This window comes from Lepidochelys olivacea, assembly GCF_965140295.1.
Source record: "Lepidochelys olivacea isolate rLepOli2 genome assembly, chromosome: 1".
Classification (NCBI taxonomy): Eukaryota; Metazoa; Chordata; order Testudines; family Cheloniidae; genus Lepidochelys; species Lepidochelys olivacea.
In genome coordinates this window covers 215,768,153-215,786,385 of record NC_140411.1, presented here as the reverse complement: position 1 = coordinate 215,786,385, position 18,233 = coordinate 215,768,153, and the positions used below count along the sequence as shown (strand labels likewise).

The window sequence follows — 18,233 nt, the reverse complement described above, 5'->3', positions numbered from 1 at the left end:
GAAAACCTGGATTTGTGCTGGAAATGGCCCAACTTGATGATCACTTTAGATAAGCTATTACCAGCAGGACAGTGGGGTGGGAGGAGGTATTGTTTCATGATCTCTGTGTGTATATAATGTCTGCTGCAGTTTCCACGGTATGCATCCGATGAAGTGAGCTGTAGCTCACGAAAGCTTATGCTCAAATAAATTGGTTAGTCTCTAAGGTGCCACAAGTACTCCTTTTCTTTTTCTGTATTAAAATGTAACTTTGTCCGTATTACTGTGGAAATGTATGTGTTTCCAAGGGACGGATAAATAAGAGAACAGCAGGGGGTAATTAGGTACATTCGCTCAGGTTGTAATATCTCCAGAGAGACAACACCACCCGGAGAAGTGCACCTCTACTAGTTCAAACCGGACTCTCCAGGGACCAACAGACAAAAAAAGATTTTTGGATAAAAAATTTGATTTTCAACCAGCTCAGGGCCTTCTTCCTGATCCAGCAAACAGACAGGACCTCTGGTCCACAGAAGGCCCCAATCCTTCTGGTAGGGTTGGAAGGACTGGCCCTATTGAGCTTGTTCTGAGCTGAAGCTGTGATGAACTTGTAACCACAAGGAATCTCTGGGTTGGGGGGAGGGAAGAACTGCTCCTGCCAGAATCCATGTTAGGGTGAATTCTGGGAAGCTTAGTAGCATGTGTGTAGTGTCTTTTATTGTTTTTAATGTTTTCTCCGTAATGATTTTTACCATAAGAATAAAGTGGGCTGTCATAGGAAGTGCTGTGTGGTATCTTATAACTGTAGCCATTACACCTGGTAACTGTCTCAGAGGAGAAAGCAAGCAGGTGTCCTTGGGCAACCTGTCTGTGCTGGGAACAACACAATAAAGGCAGGGAACTGTGCAGCCTTGGAAATACACCAGTCAGAAGGGAGAGCGATGCAGCAAGCCTGAGACTAGGTGCCCTTGCTGGATCACTGAGGGGACATACAGGTGCAGTTGCCCTCAACTGTGACAGCTGAACCCTGGGTTTTACATTAATTGGCTGAGTGAAGCATGAGTACACAGAGCTAAGAGCCTATTTTACAGACCCAACCTCTGGGTAATGAGCATCCAGAACTGGAGACCACATCTGATTCAATATAGGCACATTCTCCAGAACCCTTTACTGTCAACCTGCAAGAGAGAATGAAAGAAACTGTTACCTTGAAATTTGCCATCAAATAATTCCACTGAACGAGGGAATCCTCTGTTGGTAAAATAACCTCTTGAGAGACCCCCAGTGTTTCACCCTAATTCACTACATGAAATTTATTGCAAAGGGGAAGATGGGAATTTTCTTAATATAAAAGAGATTATGTATTTAATTCCCAGACAGAAAGCTTAGTTAACATGGAGTTACTAGTAATTTCAGCAAATGTCATTTTACAAGAATTTTGTAACAAACTAAATATCTGGAAATTCACGGCTAGTGTTACACTTCTTAAAAAGCTGTGGGGCTGAATCTCCTCCTCACTCATGCCAGTTTTACACTGGTGCAATTCCAGAGACTTCAAGTGAAGTTACACCAGTGCAAGTGACCAGGGCCGGCTCTAGGTTTTTTGCCACCCCAAGCAAGAAAAAAAAAAAACACCCAGAATGCCGCCCCTGCAATTGTGCCACCCCAAGCACGTGCTTGGTTTGCTAGTGCCGAGAGCTGGTCCTGCAAGTGACAGCAGAAGCAGATCCTCAGAACACAAAAACTCTCCAGTTCAGGTCTCCCACACCTTCTCCTTAACCTTTACAAAGTCTTCTTTCATTTTTGATCTATGACATGAATAGCCTGGGTTTGCAGTCAGCACATTGGACTATTTATATATGGGTATTCCTCCATTCCTGTCTGACAGCCCCAAAAAGGTGTTTCTGGGTGCTTGCTCATCTGCCTGGATGGGTCATTTAAGGGGAATTCCTTTTCCTGTTCAGCACAGGTGTATGGGTGGTTTGGGCTATGATGTCATCAATATGCAGATGACACACAAAGTCTTTCCTCATGTGGCCCACATGGTGCACGTTCCTTTGGTTTTTCCAATGTCTGGCTGAGTTTGGGACTAGAGTGAGCAAAATGGCTAAGAGTCAGGTAAAATGGAAACAATACTAGAAGGATGCATTGGGAAAGGAGCTTCAGGGTATGGGGGGATGGTTCCATACCATTACTGAGGGAATTTGTCACTATTTGTCAAAGAGGATTACAGCCTGTGGGTTATTATAGATCCCCATCTGCTACTGGGAATCTGACACACTTCAAGAACTCCAAAGTGCTGTTTCCATCTGCAGCTGGCTAGGCTCTGCTCCATTTTTCTCAGATGTGGCCCTTGTCACAATTCTCCAGGCACCTGTGACCTCCAGACAAGATACATGCATTGAGCTGTATGTGGGGCTACCCATGAAAGCTTCATGAAAGCTGGGACAGCTACAGAAATGGAAATCAGGACACCATAGTACACCAATCCTTTGTGAACTTCACTAGCTCACTATCTGCTTCTGGGTAATATTTTAGCTGTTGAGTCTATGATTAAAGCCCTTCATGGCTTGAGTCCTAGCCCGTGTTCCCTCTCATTTTTCTCACACATGTGTGGAATGAATTTTGTTATGTGCATGAATATGGAGGTGATGTGTGACATCATCCATATTGGTGCACATAACAAATTTCATGTGGTGGGGGTGGGGCTTGGGAGTATGGTGTGTGGAAGCGGGGGATCAGGGCTGGGGCAGAAGATTGCGGGTGAGGGCTCTGGCTCGGGATGCTGGCTCTGTGGTGGGGCTGGGGATGCGGGGTTTGGGGTGCAGCCTCCCCCGGGCCTATGGCAGGGAGAGAGGACTCCCCCCAGCTCTCTCCCCCAAAGCAGCACCTGGGCTGGAAGGGGAGAGGCACCTCTCCCCACCAAGGGAGGTTTGATCCGGGGCAGGGTTGGAGCCGGGAGAGGGGCACCCATCCCCCGGCCGCAGCAGGTCCGGGCCGGGGCTGGGTTGGTTTGGGGCCAGATGGCTCTCCCCCGGCCATGACAGGTCAGGGGCTGGGAGAGAGGCACCTGCCCCCCGGCCATGGAAGATCCGGTGCTCGGTTGGGGCTGCGGCACGTCTGAGGCTGGCTTGGGGCTGGCGCGCTTCTCCCCATCACAGCACGTCCAGGGTTGGGGGAGAGGCATCTCTCCCTGCTGCAGCCCTGAGCACCTGCGTGGCCGCGCAGCTCAAAGGGAACAAAGATCCTGGCTACCTAACAGCTCGCCCTTCTCCTCACCTGCAGTGACCCAGAAATGGAAATCAGGTCACACAGTCACACTAACAGTCTCTAGAATTAAACATCAGGTGGTTGGTTAGGGTTGCAAACTTTCTAATTGCACAAAACCGAACACCCTTGCCCAGCCCCTCCCCCAAGGTCCCGCCCTTTCTCTGAGGCCCCAGCTCCCACTCACTCCCTCCCCCATCCCTACGACACTCACTCTCCCCCACCCTCACTCACCTTCACTGGGATGGGGCGGGGGGTTGGGATGTGGGAGAGAATGAGGGCTCCGGCTCAGGGAGCGGGCTCTGGGGTGGGGCTGGGGATGCGGGGTTTGGGGTTCAGGAGGGGGCTGCAGGCTGGGGCCAAGGGGTTTGGAGCATGGGAGTGGCTCAGGGCTGGGGCAGGGGGTTCCTAGTGAATGGGAGCTGCATGGGTGGAGGCAGCACGCGGAGCCTTCCTGATCACAGCGGCGCTAGGGGCCACAGGGACATGCCGGCCGCTTCCGGAGCCGTGCGGAGCCAGGGCATGCAGGGAGCCTGCCTTAGCCCTGCTCTGCCACTAACCAGGAGCCGCCTGAGGTAAGTGCCGCCCAACATGATATTTTTCTGTCTTATTATCTGTCCCTTTCTTAATGATTCCCAACATTTTGTTTGCTTTTTTGACTGCTGCTGCACACTGCATGGATGTTTTCAGAGAACTATCCACAATGACTCCAAGATCTCTTTCTTGAGTGGTAACAGCTCATTTAGACCCCATCATTTTACATGTATAGTTGGGACTCTATTTTGTCATGTGCATTACTTTGCATTTAGCAACATTGAATTTCATCTACCATTTTGTTGCCTACTCACCCAGTTTTGTGAGATCCCTTTGTAACTATCTACAGTCTGCTTTGGACTTAACTATCTTGAGTAGTCTCGTATCATCTGCAAATTTTGCCATCTCACTTTTTACCCCTTGTCCCAAATGGTGAAGCATTGCTTAGGCAAGTAAATACACCTGCACTCGTACGCTATAGGGATCTCTACATGCCCAAGCAGTGCCTTCCCTGTCTACACTGCTGTCTTTAGCAGTGTCCCACTACCAGCGACTTTCCCTGCCACAGGCAGAGTCTCCAGCCGTAGAGAAATTCAATGGTGGGGGAAGGCACTGAGGAAAGGCTCCAGTAAAGGGGATTCCCTACCACAGTGAAAGACCCTGGCATAGTGAAGGGCTCAAATAGAGGAGGAGCAGTGGGAAAGCCTTTGGCAGTAGGGACTTGCAGGAGCCTTTCTCCATTGCCACCCCCTGACCAGAGCTTTTCACGGCTGTGTGTGACTGCACACCACCACAGTGTGAACACAGTCTGCTTTTCCACTGCAGCATGAAGCAATACATACCCTACACACTGTCACCAGTGGTGTGCCATGTAGATGTACCTTAAGATATGCTGTCTGCTCCTGCTGCCTTGGCCTCCTCTTCTTGGTGCTCTCCAGTCTATCCTCAGCCCTATCCATTCCAGTGAAAATGCCTGACCAAGGTCACAACCTTTGATTTGCTAATTCAAAGGGGCACTCCTCTGTCAGCCTTTCTGGTGTGCCTGCTGCCTTTATACCACTGATCTCTCTCTCCTCTCAGACTCTGTAGCTTTGGGCTTTCTTTGATTCACTCCTGCTTTCCTGACCACTCCTTCAGCACCAATTTTACTAAGTCCTCTTCCTCCTCTCTCTCTCTTTGCTCCTTAGGATTCTTTCCTTTGTGTTCTCAGCTTTTCTCTCCACCTTAACACCTCCTATGATTTTGCCAATGCTACATGACAGATTCAAAAATCTAGCTGCCTACCCCAGTCTATCATCCTCTCTGCGGTCTCGTAATCTCAGATGCATCAGAGACAATGCTACTTGTATCGCCAGCATTTTAACTCTACCTTCAAATCACTCCATACATTCTGCTTATTCTGGAAACCCTTCATTAACCCTTCTGTTATCATGTATCCAGGGCAATACAAGTCAATATCAACTTACAGATTTGTATCTAATGGAGTCCCATTTACCCAATGGAATTCTTCTCCTGTCTTGCGAAGTCCAATCCACGGATCTTGCTTTGTTATTTTCATTATAAATTTCTGTAGGAAAAAAACCACAAGGAGCAATCTTTGTTCCAGACTAGAAAACGAAAGGATGATCTTTCCCTTCTCCCAGAGGACTATGGGTTAATGTACCAGCCTTTCACCTCTTGAGAGCTGACATCAAAATCATAAGTGTGGATCTTGTGATATCCACATAAAGAAAAGCACCCCAAAATTCAGCCAGATTGGAAGTCTCTGTTCAAAAGACTGCCATGGACTAATATTAAGCATTTATATTTAGCCATGGAGGTGCTCTGACACTGTAGCAATGTATCGAGTCTACTATAAGAACCTGGATGAACACAGACAATTATTAAGTATTTACATAGACTCATGAGCACAGGACTGTACAAAATAGAGAATAAGTTATGTCCCTGCCCTGAACAGCCTACAGTGTGACATCAACAGAACAGTGGACAACAGTTTAGGCAAAGCAGATTGGAGAAATCATTGGTGTAGAGACCAGAAGAAGGATTCCTGGAAGAAGTAGGTTTTACAGAGGGATGTGAATGAGGAGAGAGGAATTGTTCCAAGTGTTGGAAGCAAGAAAACAGATGGTGCCAAAACAAGCATGGAAAAAGATGAAGGGAGCAGTGAGGCAACAAGACTGGAAGGAGCATACAGAGCAAGGTGGGAAGTAGGAGAAAATGAGAGCAGAGTTACAGTCAGCAGCCAGATTATAGAGGGTCTTGAAAATGAAGATAAGGAGCTTCAGTACAGTGCAAAGTTTCCTGTAGTGAAGGTGTAGGGTGGGAGTGTGTACTGCCCGTCTAGGAGCCCCCACACAAACAGGTGCAGTCTGGGCAGAGTGGAGACAAAGGGAAGCAAACTTCTGTGATGGCTAGGGCCAGTGTGGCCCCTAACACAACTAAGCGCAGCCCAAAAGCCTCCTCTAATTCAAAAAAGACCTTCCTGGGTTGGCTGTGTGCAGCTTTGCAACATGGAGCTGCCCCGAACCCACAGTGCAGCTTGCTCTGCAGACTCCCCTTCTGCCCCCAGTATGACCACTATGCTGAGGTTAGGGATGGGGGCTGTGCAGCGCTCCCTTCAGCTGAGGCAGTTCTCTTCTGGCTGGCTATGGGGCTTTTTGGGGCCCTGTTCACTGCTGCAGCTCCATTTAAGGGACAGATCAGGGAAAGGAGAGAATCTCTTCCTATATTTCAGAGCTGGGCTGGAGTGGGACCATTTCTAACATCCTAGCACTGAAATTTAAAATTCAAGAGAAATGGCAAATCTCAGTGGAAGAGAACTGTTACCTCACTCCCAAACTGGGGCTAACACAAGTATCCAGGCTCGTTGGCCTCAGTGGGTCCTGGTAACTCTGAGAGAATTTATGTCTGGTTACAGATAAGAAAGACGGGACATTGTTTTCACAGACAGTCGCTTCAGACACCAGCGTTTGTCAATGTGATCAGTCCAAAGGTTAAATGGGGCATTCCATGGGCAACTTCTAAAACATTAACTACCGGGGTTGAAGACAGCAACTCCAGAAGAGAAGCTGGGAATGGGTGATAGGGGATGGATCACTTGGTGATTGCCTGTTCTGTTCATTCCCTCTGGGGCACCTGGCATTGGCCATTGTTGGAAGAAAGGATACTGGGCTAGATGGACCTTTGGTCTGACCCAGTATGGCCGTTCTTATCTTCATGTTTTTCTGTGCACTGTACCTTGTCACACTCCTTGACTGGATTTACAGCCATTCAGATGAGAGAGCAGAATGAGAGAGTGGGGAATCACACAGATCCCAGGAGATGGGAGGAGGTGAAACTATCATATTTCATTCCCTTACCAGTTCCTGCTGGCTTTCAATTACAATTAGGGAGCTGTTGTGTGAGGCACAAAAGCTCTGACTGGAGTTCCAGTCCTTTACTTTCTCAGAGAAGCAGTAACATTTCCTTTGGTGGTACAGCCAGTCGGCAGGGCATGATTCTGGAGGAGGAGAGCCAGAAGAACTTTTCCTTGATGAGCAGTTTACCGCTAAAAAACAACAACAAACCATCACATTTCTGCCAGTCAGATCTCCCAGAGCAGACTTCCTGGAGCTACCTAGCCCAGCCCTCAGTTTGTGCCCTCTGCAGACAAGAGCTCAAAACAATTGAAAATATTACAGGAAATCAAATATAACACTGGGCTGAGATTTAAATTTAATGAACCTGTATAATTTTTATGTTTCCTAGAGAGTGCTAGATGCTGAACAACCTCATAAGAGAGATCTAAGAGGCCTAAAGAGATTACAGTCTAATTATAACCAGAAGGCAGCTTGTGAAAACAACAGACCAAATTCCCAAATTAAAAAAAATCTCCCCAACTTCTGATAATGTCAGTGTTCGACTGAGCCAGCCTTGGCTGTTATGCCAGAGCAGCATTTTTTTGGCAGTCTCATCAGTTTCTGCATTAATTTAGCTTTCATTTTTTTAAAGAGTCAGGGCCAGAAATTAAAGAATCAGGGCCAGGGAAATCTTCTGCCTGTGAACTGAAGGAGTGTTTTTTTGAATCTGGAAATAGACAAGGTCACACATTCACAAGTCACGTGTAAACCAGGACTACATATGGCCCTTACCATTTCTACTGCTATGGGTTTCACCTCTCCAGTCTTGAAACTGAGTCTTAAAATGAAATGTCTCTCTCAAGGGACACCTATTTAACTCTCAAATAATGGGAGTTATGAACAAACTAAATTTGGTTTTGGTTTCTATATGAAAATCTGGAGTTCTCTTGACTGTAGAGGTAAATAATACTTTATTTTAAAATTACTTAAATACTTACCAAGGTGAATACACAAGATCAAAACCGAAACAACAGCAAGAATCCCTGTAGTGCACCTCCAGAACCAGATATTTGAGCAGAGCCCTGAAAACCATGACAAAATTATAAGTTTAAGAACTCTAAAAGAAATCTATGTACTAGAATGGGTTTAGGATGTAATGACTGGTTGTAATCTTTATAGGAGCAGAGCTGGACATCTGGGAAAGCTGACAGTTAACCTAGGAAAGCCCAGATGTAGAAATTTCTGCATTCAACAACCACAATGAAAAAAACAACAAAAGGCTACTGAAGCTAGGAAAAGAAAAGACTAAACATCCACTACAAACAACTGTGTGCAATGCCAGTACTCAGCACTCATAATAATAGTGAAGTAGAGAGAGATGGGACATGGGGAGAGGGGACTGAGCTGGGAATAAAGATAGAGGAATAGAAAGACTAAGGAACAGAGCTAATGGGTAAGGCAGTGAAGGGTTCATGGTGTGTGTAAGGGAACTAAGGATTGTCATTGTCTACTGCCCTCTGAGCCCAGAACTTCTGCTGCTGCAACCTCCAGTCTCCTCCTACAAAGACTCCCTCTCTTTCCCCCACTCCCTGCCGCCAACTTCAAGAGAGTGAGCTCTACTTACTACCAGGAGGGACCCAACTATCTGTCTGTTGTAGTTTGCTGTTCCAAATCCCAAGGAGCTAGTGGACTGGGGACCAAGTACTTGCAGGAAACTGCTCCCGTAGGGAGAGTGCCAAACAAACAAGGCTGAGAATGAGTGTTTGATGCGGGTATTTCTTGCTCTTTTCTCTGCTGCTTCATGCAGTTTCTGTGCTATTTTACACTTTGCTGCTCTGGCTGGAAAAAGAAAAGGAGTACTTGTGGCACCTTAGAGACTAACCAATTTATTTGAGCATAAGCTTTCGTGAGCTACAGCTCACTTCATCGGATGCATACTGTGGAAAGTGTAGAAGATCTTTTTATACACACAAAGCATGAAAAAATACCTCCCCCCACCCCACTCTCCTGCTGGTAACAGCTTATCTAAAGTGACCACTCTCCTTACAATGTGTATGATCATCAAGGTGGGCCATTTCCAGCACAAATCCAGGGTTTAATAAGAACGTCTTGGGGGGGGGGTAGGAAAAAACAAGGGGAAATAGGTTACCTTGCATAATGACTTAGCCACTCCCAGTCTCTATTCAAGCCTAAGTTAATTGTATCCAATTTGCAAATGAATTCCAATTCAGCAGTCTCTCGCTGGAGTCTGGATTTGAAGTTTTTTTGTTGTAATATCACAACTTTCATGTCTGTAAGCGCATGACCAGAGAGATTGAAGTGTTCTCCGACTGGTTTATGAATGTTATAATGCTTGACATCTGATTTGTGTCCATTTATTCTTTTACGTAGAGACTGTCCAGTTTGACCAATGTACATGGCAGAGGGGCATTGCTGCCACATATCACATTGGTGGATGTGCAGGTGAACGAGCCTCTGATAGTGTGGCCGATGTTATTAGGCCCTGTGATGGTGTCCCCTGAATAGATATGTGGGCACAGTTGGCAACGGGCTTTGTTGCAAGGATAGGTTCCTGGGTTAGTGGTTCTATTGTGTGGTATGTGGTTGCTGGTGAGTATTTGCTTCAGGTTGGGGGGCTGTCTCTACGCAAGGACTGGCCTGTCTCCCAAGATTTGTGAGAGTGTTGGGTCATCCTTCAGGATAGGTTGTAGATCCTTAATAATGTGTTGGAGGGGTTTTAGTTGGGGGCTGAAGGTGATGGCTAGTGACGTTCTGTTATTTTCTTTGTTAGGCCTGTCCTGTAGTAGTTGACTTCTGGGAACTCTTCTGGCTCTATCAATCTGTTTCTTCACTTCCGCAGGTGGGTATTGTAGTTGTAAGAATGCTTGATAGAGATCTTGGAGGTGTTTGTCTCTGTCTGAGGGGTTGGAGCAAATGCGGTTGTATCACAGAGCTTGGCTGTAGACAATGGATCGTGTGGTGTGGTCAGGGTGAAAGCTGGAGGCATGTAGGTAGTAATAGCGGTCAGTAGGTTTCCGGTATAGGGTGGTGTTTATGTGACCATCGCTTATTAGCACTGTAGTGTCCAGGAAGTGGATCTCTTGTGTGGGCTGGTCCAGGCTGAGGTTGATGGTGGGATGGAAATTGTTGAAATCCTGCTGGAATTCCTCAAGGGCTTCCTTTCCATGGGTCCAGATGATGAAGATGTCATCAATATAGCACAAGTAGAGTAGGGGCGTTAGGGGACGAGAGCTGAGGAAGCGTTGTTCTAAGTCAGCCATAAAAATGTTGGCATACTGTGGGGCCATGTGGGTACCCATAGCAGTGCCACTGATTTGAAGGTATACATTGTCCCCAAATGTAAAATATTTATGGGTAAGGACAAAGTCACAAAGTTCAGCCACCTGGTTAGCCGTGACATTATCGGGGATAGTGTTCTTGACGGCTTGTAGTCCATCTTTGTGTGGAATGTTGGTGTAGAGGGCTTCTACATCCATAGTGACCAGGATGGTGTTATCAGGAAGATCACGGATGGATTGAAGTTTCCTCAGGAAGTCAGTGGTGTCTCGAAGGTAGCTGGGAGTGCTGGTAGCATAGGGCCTGAGGAGGGAGCCAGACAATCCTGCTGTCAGGGTGCCAATGCCTGAGATGATAGGGTGCCCAGGATTTCCAGGTTTATGGATTGTGGGTAGTAGATAGAATATCCCAGGTCGGGGTTCCAGGGGTGTGTTTGTGCAGATTTGATCTTGTGCTTTTTCAGGGAGTTTCTTGAGCAAATGCTGTAGTTTCTTTTGGTAACTCTCAGTGGGATCAGAGGGTAATGGCTTATAGAAAGTGGTGTTGGAGAGCTGCCGAGCAGCCTCGTGTTCATATTCCGACCTATTCATGATGACAACAGCACCTCCTTTGTCAGCCTTTTTGATTATGACGTCAGAGTTTTTTCTGAGGCTGTGGATGGCATTGTGTTCCGCATGGCTGAGATTATGGGCAAGTGATGCTGCTTTTCCACAATTTCAGCCCGTGCACGTCGGCGGAAGCACTCTATGTAGAAGTCCAGTCTGCTGTCTCGACCTTCAGAAGGAGTCCACCTAGAATCCTTCTTTTTGTAGTGTTGGTAGGGAGGTCTCTGTGGATTAGTATGTTGTTCAGAGGTATGTTGGAAATATTCCTTGAGTCGGAGACGTCAAAAATAGGATTCTAGGTCACCACAGAACTGTATCATGTTCGTGGGGGTGGAGAGGCAGAAGGAGAAGCCCCGAGATAGGACAGCTGCTTCTGCTGGGCTAAGAGTATAATTGGATAGGTTAACAATATTGCTGGGTGGGTTGAGGGAACCATTGCTGTGGCCTCTTGTGGCATTTAGTAGTTTAGAAAGTTTAGTGTCCTTTTTCTTTTGTAGAGAAGCAAAGTGTGTGTTGTAAATGGCTTGTCTAGTTTTGGTAAAGTCCAGCCACGAGGAAGTTTGTGTGGAAAGTTGTTTTTTTATGAGAGTATCCATTTTTGAGAGCTCTTTCTTTATCTTTCCCCGTTTGCTGTAGAGGATGTTGATCAGGTGGTTCCGCAGTTTCTTTGAGAGTGTGTGGCACAAGCTGTCAGCATAGTCTGTGTGGTATGTAGATTGCAATGGATTTTTTACCTTCAGTCCTTTTGGTATGATGTCCATCTGTTTGCATTTGGAAAGGAAGATGATGTCTGTCTGTATCTGTCCAAGTGTTTTCATGCAGTTGATAGATTTCCACTCCATACGGCTAAATGCAGTGCCTTGCATAATGACAGGTTTCAGAGTAACAGCCGTGTTGTAAGGAGAGTGGTCACTTTAGATAAGCTATTACCAACAGGAGAGTGGGTTTGTGTGTGTTTGGGGGGGTGGGGTAGGGGGGAGAGAAAACCTGGATTTATGCTGGAAATGGCCCAACTTGATCATCATACACATTGTTAGGAGAGTGATCACTTTAGATAAGCTATTACCAGCAGGAGAGTGGGGTGAGGGGAGGTATTTTTTCATGCTTTGTGTGTATAAAAAGATCTTCTACACTTTCCACAGCATGCATCCGATGAAGTGAGCTGTAGCTCACGAAAGCTTATGCTCAAATAAATTGGTTAGTCTCTAAGGTGCCACAAGTACTCCTTTTCTTTTTGCGAATACAGACTAACACGGCTGTTACTCTGAAATCTGGCTGGAAAGTTTCCTGCTATTCCTCTGTGCCCAGAGCACAAAGAGGCAAAATTATTTGGCATTTACACAACAAGGACTCCTGGGGGAATGTACTGTGCCCCTGCACAATGCAGAATTTTGCAGAAATTAATGTTGTGCACACAGAATTTCCATTTTTTCCCCACAGAAATGGGCGGCAGAGATGTTGCCCACCACTAGGGGCCACAGGATCTGGCAGAGCTCATCTCACAAATAGAAGACAAGGCTGGGGGAGGGAACTGGAAGGTTCCCAGCACGCCCCAAAGGCAGGCAGCGTGGGCGTGCAGGAAACTCCATGCAAGCCCAGGACTCAGCATCAGGCTGTTTCTCCCTCTGTATCCCTGGGCTCGGGGGGAAGGTAGTGTGTGAGTGTCTGGGCTGAGGGGGCCACAGCTGGGCTCTGGGGGTTAGGGGATGTGAATGTCTGGGCTGGGGGGATCACACCTGGGTTCTGAGGGGTAGGGGGAGTTTGTGTCTGTGCTGGGGACAGCGGGCCTTGCAGCTGGCCTCTGGGGTGTAGAGGGTGTGAGTGTCTTGGCTGGGAGGGGCCACAGCTGGGCTCTGGGGGGGGGTAGGAGGTATGAGTTTCTGGACTGGGGGGGCATGGCTGGGATCTGGGTGGGGGTGTGAGTGTCTGGCCACCTAGCTGGGCTCTCAGGGGGAGGAGGCAGAGAAACAGGAACTTGGTTGTCACAGGGGTTTCTTTAACTCTCTACTCCTGGGCGAAATTTTGTGTGTGTCTATATTGTTACAAACATCCTTGCTGATAGGTATTTTTTAAATAAATTACCAAAATAGTTGAAAGTGGCATGATTAAATAGTATTATTTTGACAAATAAGATTTACAGAATTTTAAAATATTGTGCGTAGAATTTTTAATTTTTTGGCACAGAATTCCCCCAGGAGTAAACAATGCAAGTGTACTTAATGCCTTAAGCTTAGAACTGGAAAAGATACAGGGCCAGATCCACTAGTGTAAATCAGTGTAGCTCCATTCTAGTCACTGGAGCTACCCAAACTTAAAGCAGCTGGGCATTTGTCCCACAGCATCTTTCCAAAGCTGAGCTAAACAGAGCTGAGCTGAGATTCTGTGGGAACCAGATACAGACTGTGAGGTGTATATTATTGCCCATTGCGGGAGGGAGGCAGAGCAACTCCAGCAGGGGTCAGGTGAGGAACTGCATGGGGCTCTCTCCACTGGGCTCTCCTGATTACCTTAGGTAAGGCACCACTCATTAGATCAGAGCACAGTGGGAAAGGGGCCATTTCATGTGTAACTGGCTCCTGCTGTCACAACAGTGTGGAAGTTCCATTCCTGCATTCTGAGCCCGGCAGCACTTCCCATCCATCCCTCACACTGCCCCTGAAATAGCCCATTGGACTGTCTGATGGGAAGCCTCATACGGTGGGGAGACGTGGAGCATCCCACCAGACCCAACCCAGCACACGCAGTATCTTTGGACAATAGTTACACAGACTCTGGCACGCCGATGTGCCGGTGAGGCCTCATCTGGAGTACTGTGTCCAGTTTTGGGCCCCACACTTCAAGAAGGATGTGGATAAATTGGAGAGAGTCCAGCGAAGGGCAACAAAAATGATTAGGGGACTGGAACACATGAGTTATGAGGAGAGGCTGAGGGAGCTGGGATTGTTTAGCCTGCAGAAGAGAAGAATGAGGGGGGATTTGATAGCTGCTTTCAACTACCTGAAAGGGGGTTCCAAAGAGGATGGCTCTAGACTGTTCTCAATGGTAGCAGATGACAGAACGAGGAGTAATGGTCTCAAGTTGCAGTGGGGGAGGTTTAGATTGGATATTAGGAAAAACTTTTTCACTAAGAGGGTGGTGAAACACTGGAATGCGTTACCTAGGGAGGTGGTAGAATCTCCTTCCTTAGAGGTTTTTAAGGTCAGGCTTGACAAAGCCCTGGCTGGGATGATTTAACTGGGAATTGGTCCTGCTTTGAGCAGGGGGTTGGACTAGATGACCTTCTGGGGTCCCTTCCAACCCTGATATTCTATGATTCTATGATTCTATGATGTAATTGGCAACATGGCCCAACGTGTGCAGCGGGACGCAGTGGTCTGGTCTACACTACAGAGTTAAGTCAACGACCTAACCCTGTAAGCATCTACACTAAAATGTAGCTCCCACCAATGTAATTTGTCCACTACGTCACTTTAATAACTCCACCTCCATGAGAGACATAGTGCTTAGGTTGACGGATAGATATTAGGAAAAGCTTTTTCACTGGGAGGCTGGTGAAGCACTGGAATGGGTTACCTAGGGAGATGGTGGAATCTCCTTCCTCAGAGGTTTTTAAGGTCAGGCTTGACAAAGCCCTGGCTGGGATGATTTAGTTGGGGATTGGTCCTGCTTTGAGCAGGGGGTTGGACTAGATGACCTCCTGAGGTCCCTTCCAACCCTGATATTCTATGATTCTATGTAGTTATAGCAATGCAGTGTCTGTGCAGACACTGTTACTTACATAGTCTGTGCTGGGCTCACAGCTGGAGCCCCCTGTCCCCAGGGGCTGACAGCCTGAGCCAGAGAGGAAATGTGAAATAATAGCAGTTGTGAAACTGACAACAATGTCAATTTCACTGCTGGTTGGCTCCCTGCCTGGAGCTCCCAGGGCTGCTGCTGTGGGGTGGAGAACCTGTCAGCTCCCAGAACCGTGGCTTCAGCTGGGCACTCGCAGGCTGGCTGCTGTGTTGCTAGCCGCACACTCCAGCTGTGCGAGCCCCAGCCAGCTCAGGCTGTCAGTCCCAGGGTGGGGGGGCTCCAGCTGAGAGTGCCTCACAATGCCCCACTTCAGTGAGTGGAGGCCTCCTGGTGAGGACGCACCACAGACAGAAGGAGCACAGTGTGGATGTGACGCACCACTTCAGATACTGCGGTGACTGTATGTCCCCTTAACTTAACGTCACCTTAATTCTGTAGTGCAGGCAAGGCCGGTTTTATCTGCTGCCCCCTGCGGCCCACTACTTCCCTTGCACGGCAGTCACGGGATTTCCCAGAAACAGGGCAGGTCCGGGCAGGCTCAAGGGCGGGCCTGGCTCCCTCTGGGTCCGGTGTCCTTATGTACATGAGTCCAGACCCAGGGCCCCAGCCTTTGCACTGGGATCCCCTTGCCTCAGCAGTTGAGCGCTCCCTGGCCCGCTACGATCCTCTCGGGGCAGCCCTGGCTGCTGCTCCCACCCGGCTCAGGACTGTTGTCCCTGGCCAGGCCGGGCTGGGGCCGGGGCAGCCCGTTCACTGGCCCCTGCAGGGCTCCAGGGCGTGGGCTGGGCTCGCCACCAGCCGCTACGGCGGGTTGTGCGGGATCCGCCTCAGCCCTTCCCCAAAGCAGCCGCCTCTCCACTCGCACAAGTCCGCTCGCCCCGGCTTGATCCAGCGGGTGCGGGACTCGCCGGAGCTGCCCCCAGCCGGGTCCCTCCCCGCACCATTTGACAGGGCTCTGTCTGCAGCGGGGTCCCCCCCCCAGCGCCGCCCCGCTGCGGCCGGAGAAGCGGCCAGAGCCCCGAGCGGCTGCTGCGGCCCCCGGCGGTTGGATCCCGCAGGCATATTTACCTGGGAGGCACCCAGGGGAAGCGGGAGGCGACCCCCCTCCTATTACTGCGTCTCCCCTGCTCCGCCTCATTTAGCCTGGTTTCCGCTTCCCTGTCTCCCGCTGCATGGCGCCCTCAGGGCGGAGGCCAGGGGGCGGATACGAGTGGAAAAGGGAAGCGTGAAATAGGGAAGCACGGAGCAGGGCTGGGTCCCGCGTCTCGGCTGCAAGCGCTTTGGGGGGGAAGGGGCTTCCCAGCGACTCTCACAACTCTGCACCCAAAGGAGGGATCGTAGCGGCCAAACCCTGGGTCCAGTAAATTTTGACACGGGCCCTTCACGTCCGGCACCGGTAGTTTCTCATCAGGTGCATGGGGGAACGGCGATCTGCCTCCCGAACGGGTTGGGAAGGGTGGTCAGTGAGTGCATATGAAGCACTCTGAAGTTATGTAAATGTTCAGTGTTGTGGTCTCACCTGAAAACGGAGTGGCAGTTGGATATAAACACCGTCACGGGTTGATGGTCCATCTCCCTTTGGCAATGGAGGCATGGCGAGGAGGTGCCCCAATGAGACGGTCAGTTCTTAGGTGTGAAAGAGAGAGGGAAAGCATGGTCATTAAAGTCGTGATGATAGTGTATTGTGGAGAGTCGCAAATGTAATCGGGGGTAGAGAAACAAAGAGCTCCAGAGAAGTTAGAATATGCTGTCAAGTATCAGAGGGGTAGCCCTGTTAGTCTGGATCTGTAAAAGCTGCAAAGAGTCCTGTGGCATCTTATAGACCAACCGCGGTATTGGAGCATAAGCTTTCGTGGGTGGGCCATCTGCTCTTGCTGTGTAAATTGACCTCAGTCTGAAACAGAACAAGACCAAGGACCCTCTCCCCCCCAAGCAAATGACACTGCCCCCCAAACTACTTAAATCACCTCTAGTGATTTGAAACATGCCCCCTCCCCCGCCGTTTTTTTCTGTTTGTCTGATTTGGATTGTAAGCTCTGTGGGGCAGGGACCAACACCACTTTCATTTTTCTGAAGCAATAAGCACACTGTAGTAATAAGAATTTGAAATCTGCTGCATGATAGCTCTTAAAGGCAAGGGCCACACCCTGCTCAGAACCTAAAGAGCAACTTAAGTTGGAACCAAGTACTGTGCGGCGTACTCGGGGTTCTAGCCAAGGGAGACAGTGGAACAGAAGCAGGGAAAAGAATTAGGCTGCGAGGAGAATTCTTGCTGCCCTTCCCATTGCTTTGCAGTGAATTTTTGGGTTGTTTTACGCTGTACAACTCCAAAGAGGGACCCTTCTGTTTTCATTAGTGCCCATAATGCCAAATTACTGTAATAATGTAACATTTATGCAGCACTGTAAATATACATGGGGGAAATTTTCATAAGAGTACAGTACCCAGCAGGTTCCACTGTGAACAGTATCAGATACTGTACACAACAGGAGAGGAGTTTATGAGGATTTGTCCAATAGGCTTTTGTGGAAGAGAAGCATTTATATTAGAAAAAAGAAAAGGAGTACTTGTGGCACCTTAGAGACTAACCAATTTATTTGACCATAAGCTTTCGTGAGCTATAGCAGTGACTGGATCTGCTACAGTCCAGAAAGTTCCCCTGTTACGTAGAACAGAGAAATAATTGGTTATTTTCCCACTAAATGGGACTGTGCAAAACCAGTGGACAGTGGAGTTACTGACTCATAACCATACAGCATGCACAGAAATCCTCCCAACTGTCACCAGCCACTAGTACACAGGGCAGCCTTAGCTTGATCACTTTCTCTTCTGTTTAAAAAGAAAAACACTGAAACCCCATAATGTCTCCACTACTGAATTATTAGACTCTTCAGCCTGATACCAGTAATGATAACCCCAAGGGGCTTCCTATAATGGTGCTCTGAGCTAACCAGGAGCTTGGACTTTCAGCTTCACAGTTTATTTAATCCCAGGCACCTCTCAAGGCAACCTCTCCTTGTTATCAGAGTAAGCAGTGAGGCCCTGCAGGCCAGGTGTTCAAATGCCCCCTCTTGATAAGGGAGGGAGAACAAAGGGTGAAACTGTAATTATTGGATTGAGATAAGGTTGGACCAGTCAGATTGAATATTCGTGGGATAGTAATGCTTAATGGGCTTTAGGGAGGAGAGAGGAGAGCCGGGGCAGATTAACCTCTGAATGTCTGGGCCTGTATGGTTTAGGAGTTCCTTCCCAAGAAACAAGTCAAGACAGCCATAAATGGAAACTGCCTGAGTGTCCTGTATATTAAGTGGAAGCTACACTACCGGGTCTGTCAGTGGCCACCCTGCCGGGGCTGACCCTGGGGAGAATTCACCCCTCCACCTGTGCAGAGCCCAGTACCTGTGCAGAGCCCAGCGGG

General features: G+C 48.4%; 2 protein-coding genes across 11 annotated transcripts in view; one reads left to right on the top strand and one right to left on the bottom strand.

Annotated features, from left to right (window-relative positions):
• LOC311510185 (C-type lectin domain family 2 member L-like) overlaps window positions 1–16,013 on the bottom strand; it is a 30,917-nt gene extending 14,904 nt beyond the window's left edge. For 2 of the 9 annotated variants that reach the window (XM_084609683.1, XM_084609682.1), the window contains exons 1-5: window positions 15,884–16,013; window positions 8,117–8,200; window positions 7,140–7,327; window positions 5,247–5,347; window positions 1,073–1,157 (exon numbers count right to left, since the gene is read on the bottom strand). In XM_084609683.1, coding sequence (XP_084465809.1) covers window positions 1,073–1,157; window positions 5,247–5,347; window positions 7,140–7,327; window positions 8,117–8,200; window positions 15,884–15,953 — 528 coding nt within the window. In that variant the 5' untranslated portion in view covers window positions 15,954–16,013. Of the gene's footprint in view, window positions 1–161; window positions 1,158–5,246; window positions 5,348–7,139; window positions 7,328–8,116; window positions 8,201–15,883 lie in introns of those variants that run through there. The other 7 variants (XM_084609679.1, XM_084609680.1, XM_084609685.1 and 4 more) reach the window with 4 other exon arrangements.
• Window positions 1–18,233, top strand: part of LOC311533016 (C-type lectin domain family 2 member B-like) — a 169,501-nt gene that overhangs the window by 123,454 nt on the left and 27,814 nt on the right. The window lies entirely within an intron of this gene.